At 31.2% G+C, this 13,218-nt stretch overlaps 1 protein-coding gene across 1 annotated transcript; it reads left to right on the top strand.

Moving 5' to 3' along the window:
• Positions 1 to 6,722: 6,722 nt before the first annotated feature.
• LOC140765787 (transcription repressor MYB6-like) lies at positions 6,723 to 8,173 on the top strand. Its single transcript, XM_073105020.1, has 3 exons — positions 6,723 to 6,961; positions 7,113 to 7,242; positions 7,389 to 8,173. Exons 1-3 carry the CDS (start codon positions 6,826 to 6,828, stop codon positions 7,891 to 7,893), a joined length of 771 nt encoding a protein of 256 aa, XP_072961121.1. The 5' UTR covers positions 6,723 to 6,825; the 3' UTR covers positions 7,894 to 8,173.
• Positions 8,174 to 13,218: the final 5,045 nt, after the last annotated feature.

Raw genomic sequence — 13,218 nt, 5'->3', positions numbered from 1 at the left:
AAGCTTGAGAAGGTTGGATGATAAATATCTAAACTCAGGGACACCTAAGTTTAGAATGACATCTAGTGGTCAATTTTAAAAATATTTTTTTCTTATTTAATAATTATAGCTAAATATTATAATAGTCTTACTCTATAATACAAATATTTTTTATTAAAATTATATCTTATGTTACGCACTAATAAAATTATCAATATACCATTAATGTTCATCGCATCAATCTATTTTATATTAAATTAAATAGTATTTCTCGTAAGTTCATAAATTTTTTTTAAAAAATTATTATATATTACAAAATTAAAATATAAATAAACTTTAAAAAATAAATACTTTATTTTGAACATGATAAATAAAAATATCTATTCTAAAATTACACTTATTTGTAGCAGAGGCGAGGAAGCCCTAAGTTTAGAAAAACTTAGGGTTAGCAAGTAGAAAAAACAACTTTGTGGCCCGTAGTTTAGCTAGGCTTGCCCTAGCAAATCGGGTTAGCACGGTATGGTTGAACCCACCTTGTGACTTCTATTGTAACCTTTTCTTATCGGAACGAATAAATCTTTGGATCTTTATCAGAAAAGGAAAAAAAGTTTAGAAAAACTTTCTTTTGACTAAGGTGAAAAGAGCTGAGAGCATTATTCCAAAGTCAAATTACATAAAAGGTGAATGGAATAGTGGCTTGTAAGACCATCAGATTGTAGTGAAAATAATATAATCCTTGAGCTGAGATCGGATTAGCTTCCACACTTCCATCGTTGAACTTGTTAGATCATATCATACTGAAGCCCAGAGTGGCACAAGCCTACAAGGTGGATATAACATTCAAAATTGGTGCTGCTAAAATTTGGGATAGTAATTTCTATTTATTCTAGCTATCACTCCCATGAGAGGAGGGCAAACCCTCAACTCACGATACATTCTTTAGAGTCGACCAAATGACTCATTAGTTTGGACATAGTTTCCTGGTTCCTGTGTCTCTATTTTGTTCCTTCCCTTCTTCAATTAGTTTAGTTGGAATGGAAAGAGAACTTCCTTCAGCTTTTTTGTTGCCTGGTTTGGTCTCTCTAAGTGAGTGGAAGAAGTGGGTCATTCTGATGAAAGTAGAAACTAGTATTTCAAAATACGAATATAATAATAATTGTTAATGTGATATAAAATAAATAAATATTCTTTATTTTTATTTATGAAATTATAATAAATACTCTTAGATTTAATATAAAGTAGATTAATGGAATAAATATCAGGGATAAACGATTGAATTGGTGTGTGGTATAAGATATAATTTTGATAAATAGTATTTATATTCTAGAATATAATTATTATAATATTGAATTGTTATTTCGGAATTAAAGGTTGAATTCTAGAATAACAAAAATATTATTCTTAAAGTGAATTGAGGCCGGTGTCTTGTGTACTTCACAACTTAACTACAAAATTATATATATATTATCACGGTAGCAAAACTATTGATCGGGACGGTGACTTACAAATATAAATCATTAATCAGGTGACTTATAGAGAAATTTAAATTACTGTTTGAATAAAAAAAATTATATAAGTCAATTTTCGGTTTAGCGATTTATATTTGGAAGTCATTCAACCAGAAAACAACTTTAAAAAAAATATATTATTAAAATTTCATAATTTTCTTAGCGATTTTTAGTTAATAAAGAACAATTTAAATCTTATTTTTTTATAAATGGCTCTTTTACCCTCTGATAACTTAATAATCCATCAATCACTCAAACCATCATTAAGGCAAAAAGAGTTAACATGCAAAATATCAATTCCCACTATATACTCATAAAGATCTTAATATACTCTCCATAACTAAATCTCTCTCCCTCTCAAACAGTCTAACTCTACTCCTACTCCTACTGTATAATTTGTCCCTATTAGAGATTCAGAGTATTTTAGGGTTTTTTAATTTTTGAAAGCATTAGAATATTCCTTATTCTCTCTATAATTGTTAGGTTGAAATTAATTCAAAATGTTAAGGTCGAATGATAATAACAATATGTACATATATGTGATGGGCCTTAGAGTTGGATGGCACTATGAGTGAATTGTTTGCAACCTTCACATTCACATATTAACTATAGCTATTATTGGTTATTCTCGTCTTCCAAACCTTGGAACTTAGGAGTCATATAAGCAAGAATGCAGGGCTGAGTGGGCCAACGTTTTCAATAGCTCTATCAAGCTTGTAAATGACCTAACATAGAAACTAAAGTTTAGCTTCATTGGACGATATTCTCTCGGACAAACTTAGGGAAAGCTAGTGCCTCTCCCTAGGCTTGCTTTCCAAATGCACCAAAGTTGCTATAAATAGAAACTATGCTCATTAATTATAGGTAAATTTGTATATAATAACACCTTGTCTTTTAATGAAATTATGGTATGGACTATATACTTTTACTATTTACAAATCGAGCCTTAGCGAATATGTACAGAAAATACCCTGTCGTTAGATTAATTAGTTAAATTTAACTAAATATCTTAGTTAAGTTAATTGTACTAACAAAATTACTAAAATACCCTCAACCGATTTATACTAAGGGCATTTTAGTTATTCTAGAAATAAAATATCTCTACCTAATAAAATATTCTCACAGTATTAGTTCAAATCTAAGACATAGTGTATTCTACATACTCGCTAAATCATAGAGTGTAAACCACAATTATATTACAAAGTAAGATATTATATACAAAATTTCCTTAATTATATTTAGACTCTTTGAACTAAATTTTTTTTTCACATGTCTCTTCTAAACTTATTTTTTCAATATATGGACCACACGAACTATTGAAAATATCCCGAACATCATTTTGTTAGATTTTCGTTATATTTTATCACGTGCAGGTCAAAGTGACTAGCTATATCATATATTTATTTTTATGTTCTAAAAAGAAGAAGAGAAGAGAGAAATTTTAGTTTTTCAAAATATCTTTTATCTTCTCAAATTGGTAATTTAATCTTTTCAATCTTTTTCATCGATGTATGTTTGGGAGGCGAGATATTTTCAATAATTCACAGAATTTATGTGTTATAACAACAAAGTTCAAAAGAGATATCTAGAAAAAGAGTAATAATTCAAAGAGGTTAGGTATAGTTATTTTTTAATTCAATTAATAGTTGATAGCAATATATATCTTTTGACTCTAATCCTCGCAATTCATATATATATATATATATATATATATATATATATATAGTGATCCTATCTACTTGTCACCATTACCGGAGAAAGGATAGAGTAATTAAAAGGTATATATCAATCCAACGTGAATAATTTTAAAAATAATCGTCTTGATAATAAAAAAGTCTTTCTTTTTATATTAAATTAATTGTGATTAGTAGATTGGTCTCCCTCTTTCAAAGGTCCAATTAGTTAATGTGTCATTCAAACATGCTTATATTTGTAAATAGGACCGCTATTGTTCATGAACAGTATTAATTTAATGTGACATTATATGTGTATATAGATGCACAATAGTAATACATTGTTTTCACATTAATTTGGAGATAGCAACACTTAACCAAACAATATGATGATCACTGTAGGTAAATAGTAACGATCTGAGAAGTTTTGTAGACCTCGTCACTGTCACCAATAATGTTTTTTCTCCAATAACATCATGGGGTCAGCCAAGCAACATGAAATTAAAGTCAACAAAGCTCTTTGACACACTATGATACCACTTATGTTAGCAAAAGTAAAGACATTTTCATCCCCAATTAGAAGGAATGCTTGCATTAACTATTAAGGATTATTGAGCACTACCTAGGGCATGTGTTGAGGATTAAATGTTAAGTGGGAAGAGTGGTGATTTAATACATACCAATAAATTACTGAAACATTGCTTAGATTATTAAGCATAGTTATTAGAATCGGACAGAGTGATCGGGTCAGGTCGGTGTAAAAACTAATTAACCAAATAGTTCTAACCGGTGACCTATGAAAATCCACTACTTTTGCAAAGTTACATAATTATCATTAATATTTAGTTATTTTATTTTTTTTAACCTAATAATATTTTTATTCTAAAGTTTTGAAAATATTTAGTTAGTAGCATATTGTGTGTTCCTTGTTCAACTTGTTACTTAACTTCTACAATTTAAATTCTTTGGGAATATTATATGATGTGACAAATACTTTAATACATGTCTAAAATTTATAATCATAATCTTACTATGTGCCTACTTTAGGGTTACACGTTTTTTCTATTTAAAATTTCTCTCTTGGGTATAACTATGATAGATACGATTATACCTTAATTATATAATTTATTATTTAATACTATATAATAAATTTGACTCTTTACCTTTATATGAGATAGACTTCAAGTTAAATTTGATTTCTATCTCTATCTGTTACTAAATTTTAGTTTAAATCAATCTTAAACTAATAATATATATATATATATATATATATATATATAATTTTATATAATAAATTATGACTACGAGTAGACTACTCCTACTCCTAATAAGTAATAAGTGCAATTAGTCATTATGATAATGACTAAATGTTCAACTCCCTAACTATAACTCTGAATAATCAGAATTCATTATAATGGGGGTTATCCTTTTATTTTTTTAGAAAAAAAATAAGATAATATAATTATTAAAAAATCACAGTAATATATTTAAAAGAAAAAACTATTGAACAAATAATACCTTTAAATTTTTTTGCATTTATATAATATCCTTGAGAATCATAACCGTTAAAAGTCGATTAATATAGAGAGTTAATTAGATAGAAAAGTTTATTTTAATTTGTGAGATTATACAAGAGAAAGAAGAAAATAAACAAACCATTTAATGTACTCTTAAAAACTCTGATGGGTAATGGATGTTTTTAATCAATTTTCCAACTCTTTGATTAAGAGAGAGGAATTAATCTAATAGAAAATTTATTCTTTTATAGACATCTAATATCTAAGTAAATGCCCCCTTGCAACAAAAAAAATGACGCATGAATGACATAATTTTGAGAATCCCAATGTACTAATGAATAATAAACACTTCGTTCATGCTGAATAATCTCAATAATTGCTTTTTTTAGTTAATCACCAAGTACTAAAAGTATGATTTCGTAGTTGGATTTAGCATGTAGTATAAATCCAATTTGGCCACCAATTAAACAAACATATATAGGCAAACATATGAGTTAAGATTCTAGTCAACAACAACTAAATTTAAATTGTCTACCCACGGTGGGACAAATAATAAAAAAGTGAATGGGTTGATAGTAGACATTTGACTTGAACTAGATTAAAAGGTGAAAGAGTTTATGTAGATTATTGTGGAAGAGTAATTCTTTTTTAACTTAGAGTTAAAAAAAAAAGTCAAATCCGAGTGAAGGAAAGCCATTCATGTCTTCTTAATTAAACCTCTACTGTTTGAGATGTCCCATTTGAAGACTGAAGACTTTGAACAGGAGATTAATTTCCTTGATTAATTCTCTCTCTCTCTCTCTCTCTCTCTCTGTAGCTAAGCTATAGACAACACATGGAAAATGTTCCAACTAAATAATAGAATTATAAGCCTAAATTAATCATCAGTGTGTATATATGGGCACACGCAGCCTGGTCTCCCTCCCAAATCATCCTCTTTCTCTCTCTCTTTCTCTCTTTTCTTAGGAAAATTATAGTTTACCATTCTTTATAGTTGAGCTTAAATTTATAGTTTTTATTTGTGTCACTTTACTTTTCTTTTTAATTATGTTTAATGAATCTATATATTAAAGTTGAAGATACCCATTAGAAATAAAATTATAGATAATTAGATAAGCTTTTCGATGTATTAAAAATAATACAAATTAAACTTCGGATAATAAAAATATGACAACTAAATTGAATTTAAATATGTTTTTCTCATATCTTTATTATTTAAAATCTGATCAGTATTATTTTAGATGTTTTAAAAAGCTTACAACTTTATCTCTAATAAGTATCATTTGAATTGATACTTAGATTAGTCAAATATAATAGAAAATTAATTATTTCAGTTTGAAAATAATCATAAAAGGGTAAAATAATGTAAAATAAAATTATAGATGGGTGAAATACATTTAAGCCTTTATCTAGCCAGAGCTCAGTGGAAGCTTTATTTTTTTAAACCAAACTAGACCCTTCATAGTCTAAATTTAATACCCAAATGGAGTTCTTTTAGATACTTTAACTCCTACCTTACTAGCTTGAGAGAAGAATGCTGAACTTATTAGTGTTTTACACATATAATTAATACACTGAACGTATAACATATCAGTAGTTTACTTGGTAAATAGAATGTTGATTTTGTCCACCTTTAAAATATGAACTCTCTCCTTGTTGTGTGAACATAATAAACGTCAATCTATTAAGCAGTTTAGTAATTTTAGATTCAAGATAAATGCTAAATAGTTTAGCATATATTTTTTTTTACGTGTCCAAACTAGACTCGTTTAAGTACAAAGTTTGAAAGCTGAACCGTTTTTAGATAAATTAGTTTTTCTTTGAAAGGATGCCTACTCTAGTCAAAGACTCCCCCACATCAATCAAATTTAGTACACATTCCATAGACTTCTCTAATCTACAGAGAGGGGACCAACTAGAAGGCATGAATTGATGGAAACCCGACATGCTATCCTTTTGACTTCCTACAACATCTGTGTGTATATATATATACATATATAGATCGAGATATCATAACAAATATTTCGATGTTGCTGTGACTTCTCTCTTGCTTAATTTCTGTGCTACAACTTGTAAAAGGCTGTGTATATCTCTAAAGGTGTTTACAAACACCATAATAAAACACACAAAAGGGATAGGAGGTATAGGATGGGAAGGGCACCATGCTGTGACAAGGCTAATGTGAAGAAGGGCCCTTGGTCTCCGGAGGAGGATGCCAAGCTCAAGGAGTTCATAGACAAGTTTGGGACTGGGGGAAACTGGATTGCTCTCCCTCAAAAAGCTGGTAATTAAGAGAAAGAAATCTTATAGCCCTTCTCATGGTCATGACTTGTTTGTTATGTTAATTATCTTCTTCTTCTTCTTCTTCTTGTTTTCTTGTAGGGTGTATGTGGTGATTAATAATATGGTTAATTGGCTGCTGGTTTTCTTGGTAGGTTTGAAGAGATGCGGGAAGAGTTGCAGGCTAAGATGGCTCAACTACTTGAGGCCAAACTTAAGGCATGGGGAGTTCTCAGATGATGAGGATAGGATCATCTGCACCCTCTTCGCTAGTATTGGAAGCAGGTAATTAAGGATATTTAACCTTAAATGATGCTAGGGTTGGATAATAGGAATGCTACATGCTTCCATTTATATGCATCATTGTGAAATCATCGACCCAAATGCATGCCTTAATTAATTCGATCGATCTTTAATTTTACCGATTACAGATGGTCGGTGATAGCGTCGCAGCTTCCGGGGAGGACCGACAACAATATCAAGAACTACTGGAACACCAAACTGAAGAAGAAGCTCCTGGGGATTGCTACCTCGCCGAAGTCCACCAGGAGGCCACATCAAAAGCAAGAACAGCAGCAACTCCTACTTCCAATATCACCCTCTTCCTCATCACTGGGCAGTTGGCATAGCACCCAAAGAGCACCCCTCACTGGCTTTGAATCTTCCACCGCTGCTTCTGATATCTTTCGGAGCCCATCTCAGCAGTACCATGTGAGAGAAGAAAGCGATATGTTCTCTTTTGGGATTGAGAAGTACCAGAGCAGCAGCTACGGCAAGGAGATAGACGATGTCTATGGTGGTGGAGGTAGTGAAGGAGAACATATGAGCTTTGACGTCTATGGAGGGTTTGAGGAGAAGGGTAGCTTTATTGGGCAAATGGTGGCAGCTCCAGTGTTAGACTACAGCTATGAGGAGATCAAGAAACTATTTAATTAGTTCTAACCTTGGGGTATAGCAAATAACACCAACGCTAGCTAGCTAGTTTCCTTGTGGGAGATTTAATGCCTAAGCTTCAAAATCCAGGGAAAAGTAACGCATCAACTCTAAATATAAATCATCTTTGAGAGGTAAGGTTGTGTGGATTCTGATGAGAGCTTTGGCAGAATAAAGAAGAGAAGGATGTGGACACCATCTCTTTGTTTTTCTAGCTCAGCATTCATAAGATATAAGATGTGATCTCAATGTTGTACACTTCTATTCTGAAAGAAAACATCATTCAGCAATCTCTCTCTCTCTCTCTCTCTCTCTCTCTCTCTCTCTCTCTCTCTCTCTCTCTCTCTCTCTCTCTCTCTCTCTCTCTCTCTCTCTCTCTCTCTCTCTCAATTCAGATTAATCTTTTGTGAAGCTTTGGGTATGGAAGATAAAAGATGGATTGCTTACAAGATGTTTAATGTGATTGCCACATGATCACAGTGTTAAAACTCACGATATATGGTGTTGGTCTGTTATTTAACAGTTTAAGCTATTTTATTAACTGACTATCTGACATAGCAATATAGTTTTCATTTAACAAGAAGATACTAAAGATATAATATATATTATTGCTCATCTGGAATACTACTTAAAGTGTCAGTCGTAAGAACATGCATGTCTGTCAGAATCTATATTAAATTAGCTCCTAAATAGTTGGCAATTATATAGATTCATATTGGGACTTGTACTAAATACTGGTTAATTGCTACCACCACTTACCATTTAGGTCTCAGTCTAATCACTCTCAAGATGGCTGAGAAAATTAAAACTACCGACGATCGGTATGTTGGGCGAGTTCTTCGGTGATCGAATTAAGCCACCTACTTCCAGTACTGGAGACGGTACGTAGAATGGTATGGCAAAGTGGTGATGACGATGCATGCAAAGAGGAAGAGTGCGTGTGATAGTGCCTTCTAGCTTCTAGTATCTCATTGTGGATAGAAGTGAAGAGACTTTCAGCGAGTCGCTCCCTGAGCAGTTGCCAGTTGGGACTGTTATCCAATTAAGAGCTTAGAGTTTTTAAGTTTAAAGGTTTATCTAACATAGTAATCTCTGTGCTAGTTTTTTTCTAAAGGTTATCGGTTGTATTGGGAAATAGGGAACAAAGATGTGCATAGAGAGTGCATGTACAATACTCGCTTAATAAAATGTGAGCTGGAGATGAAAGTTTTTTTCCAATTTTATATGTTTATCTTAAGATACTATTCATCTCTATTTGTGCATTGGCTTGAGACTCAAACTAGTGGCGTAAATGAGCCGAGCGCGCTCTGATGAAGCTTGGATTGAAATTAATTGTCAAGCTTGGCTATGTGATCAAATTTAAATTGAAATAATTTCAATGTGAGCTAATTTCGAGCTTATTTTGAACTCAAATTTGAGCTCGAGCTAAAGAAGTCACTCAATTAGTAATTTCAAGCCTTATCACTCAAGCCATTTCTTAGCCCGAGCAAACTTAAATTGATTTAAGCTTGAATCAAATATAAAATAAAATCTAATTCAACTATAAAGATATAAATATTATTAAAATATTTATTACAATTAATAAAGATAACTGTGTTAGAAAACTACGTGCAACTAAAATATAAATTATAAGCAAAAAAATAATTGTGTCAAAAAATTATAAATATATATATATAAATATATGTGGGATCAAGCTTGGTAAGAATTTAATTTCGAGCCTAATTTCAAGATAAAGCTTGGCTTAGCCTATTTTCAATCCAGCTCGATTATTTTGATAGCCCTATTTCAAACCAAGAAATTAAATAAAGATGCTAAAATTGTGGTGTTGGTTCTTCTACAATTCTTTTTAAATAGAGATAGTTTATGGACTAATCATTCTAGTAAGCATTATTATCCCATTATATAGGGCCTTGGACACAAGCCTCAGATTATTTGATTGAAAATAAACTAACCAATAATAAAATACAGTATTAAGCAAGCAATAATATTAACTATAAGCACTTATGTACAATAAATAGCAGAAGTTTGGCCATCATCAGTAGCACCACAAAAATGGCACAATAAAAACTTGTGGGTCCAAAAATCTTCAATGAAATCGACCATAGCAAGAACATAAGGTAAAATAGGATTAGAGTCATGTGGCCCGGGTAAAAGTATATGAGGATGCAGTGGTGATGACAACGATGATCATAACTGGAGCCATATCAACGTACGTACATTGAATGAGAAAATTATGTTTCAGACCATGGGCTATTCAAATATATCCAAGTAACTTAGAGAGAGCTTGTAAATGCCAGAAGAAATGATACAATATGTTTCCAAAGGCCGAGGATGTGGGAGTCCTCGATGGAGATGGAGTCAGAGGTAGATGAGGGGAGGAGATCTAAGGGCAAAGTTGAGCATTATCTTTGAGGAGACCAGAGGAGGGACAGAGATGGAGACACAGGAGAGAGTGACAAATGAGAGAGAAAAGAAAGGGAAAAACCGACATTTTGCTCAACAATGAAGAAGACTATATATATACAAGAAATTTTGGTAGAGGGCAGGGTGTGGTTATCAAATATTAAAAATATAGGGACTAAATAATAAATCAACGAAAATGTAGAGCTTTAAATGCAATTTTTTATTTATTTTGCAAACAGAGACATTTCTTTTCAGTTTTTACAAATCAACCCCTTTTTGTTTCTCGGAAAGTCCCGAGTTCTTGTGCAAGTGCCTAACAAAATAACGTATAAGAGGATTATTTTGTTCATTTCAAATTAAATATTTTTTATATTTTTCTTATATCTTTCCTCTAATACTAAGATATTTCTAATTAATCATAAGCTCATGGGCCAAATCATGAGCCAAACATAAAACGAAAAAATTTAAAAAAATTCATATGTTAAATTCTTATGATTTTTACATATTCGTCACTTAAGAAATTTAAAATGTTATTTAGTCCTATATTCTTTAAATTATTATAATGACCATCAAAATTATCCCTGAGTCCTCACGAAAATTTCATTTCGTATCTTAAATCTAACTGATTAAATTATTTTGACCTTGGATGAATCACTTAAAATGATTAGAAAGCTGTATGATATTAATCTAATCATAGTTTCTTTCAGAAAATTTGTAATATATGTACACTTAAACGTCACGAAATAGAGAATATTTTAGTATTAAAACAAAGTATGAGGACAATTTTGTAAGAGTAAAAAAAGATCTACCATAATTATGTAAAAATAAAAAACCCCCAAATTTAACAAGTAATTTTAATAATTTTACCGATAACGTTTGCGAAAAAAATAAGAAGAAGCCTTGACGTCGAGTGTACTCCGAACTTATTCAACAATTTTTAGTCTTCAATTCTAAGGAAGACTTTTATACGTGTGAACTTCTCAGTATATTCGCTTTCATTTAAATTTAAATTTAAATTTAAAAAGAGAGGAGAGGGGGAGAGAGAGAGAGAGAGAGAGAAAATACTCGAAAAAAGTGGCGATTGGCAAATTAAAGACGTAAACATAGGAAGGAAGACCAGATCAATAGTGGGAACTCTTCATCACACACTGACTGCATCTCCTCTCCTCTCTTCTAGTGGGAAAGTTGGATAGCTTTTCCTTTTGCTCCTCACAACCACACATGTAAAAAGCTCCTTAATCTCCTTGTCACCCAATTCTATTTTCTATAGCATGACACGTCCATTGATTTATGACTAACTGTTTAGCATGAAACCATAGTTTAGATATAGGACTATTGGGAGCTTATTCTGATGCTTATAATTTGGACAAAAAAAATTAAATTTAGGGATAAGGTTAATTTTAAAATAAGTCATTTTGTTTATTTTTTTTTTTAAAATTGGCGTTTTTATTGTAGGGAAGATTATATAAACAATGGAAAAAATATGTATTGTTTTTATGAAATTATCATAAATATTCTTTGATTTGATATAAAGTATGTTGATGGGATAGCTATCATGGGTAAATTAGTAATTAGAGTAGCGTGTGGTATAAGATGTAATCTTGATAAATAGTGTGCGCATTCTATAATTGAGTTATTATGATATTTAGCTGTTATTCTGAAAATAGAAAGGTATGCACATAACAATTCACTTTATTTTATTTAATTTTCTACAAAGAAATTTATAACAATTAGAGTAAGAAGCCGCAACCTCCAACCATATAACATGATTTCTATCAAGATCAATATTGCGGGGTGGTTTAGACATCTATTCAACAACTCCGATCATGATCATGCTAGAGTACAAAAACAATATATTACAATTGCTATCAAAATTAGTTAGTCATTTTAAAAATACCGCTTCTTCGTATAAATCTAACTAAACATAGTTAAGACTAAATTCGGTTATGAAATGACCATTTAACCCTTGTATAAATTACTACTTAAAATGATTCAAAATCTATATGCTACCAATCAAATTATGTTACACGAAAAAAAAAATCTTTTTTTTTTACATAATAAAAAATTCAGTAATAAACAGTCTTAAAATTGAGCCCAATGAAAGTTCCAAAAGAACAAAAAATGTAGGCAAAAATTATAATATTTTAGAAGTTCTCAAGCAGCAATTACGTGGAAAAGAAAAAACCCTAAATTCTTCGGAAAGACCTAATTTAAAATGCCTACACAAAAAACATGGGGATTTCAAATTAGAGAGCATTGCTGCTTAATTACCTAATCACCTAACTCTATTATTCTAAGACATGGACTCTTAGACTTATTACTAACTATTAGTATGAAACCACTTGGCTAATAGACTTCCCTAGTTAGTTAGTTCTAGAAGAACAGAGGAAACTTCATCAATGACAAGTCAATGGACCAAAGCCTTAGTCATCCTTACTCTGGATTCCTTTCATTGTGGGGGAAAGTTGGAATGCAAACTTGGTGCTTGTGATTGTGTTCATTAATAAGGACTTAATTTGCAAGTCATGGTCTGAAAAGATTACTTACTTTCCTAGTGTTTTCTCCACTCTTTCAAAGTGATTTTAGAACAAAAAAAACTTGTGATGGGTGGAGCTAAGGGTGTGTTACACACTTTGGTATGCTGATTAGAAAAGATCATCTAAATCTCGAGGAGGTCAAAAAGTAATTAGCAGCAGGATTAGTCTTTCTAAATTATTATAAATAAAATAGATTAAAATAAATAGAAACTAAAACACTTGGAGGAACATGGATGGTACTGTCGTACAGACACTAATAAAGTACGTTTGGCTGTTGGTTGGCCCCACTGCAATTGCTCACCCTCTTCTGTGGCCTTTCTGCACAACCTACAACCTGTAGACTAAATAAAGGGAGGGAGAGAGAAGGAAATAAAGGGGGGGAAGAAAA

The sequence above is a fragment of the Typha angustifolia genome, chromosome 8, assembly GCF_048772165.1.
Source record: "Typha angustifolia cultivar Huaian chromosome 8, ASM4877216v1, whole genome shotgun sequence".
NCBI classification, from domain to species: domain Eukaryota; kingdom Viridiplantae; phylum Streptophyta; class Magnoliopsida; order Poales; family Typhaceae; genus Typha; species Typha angustifolia.
Note: the sequence above shows the minus strand (reverse complement) of the source record. Positions and strands in the feature narration are given on the sequence as shown.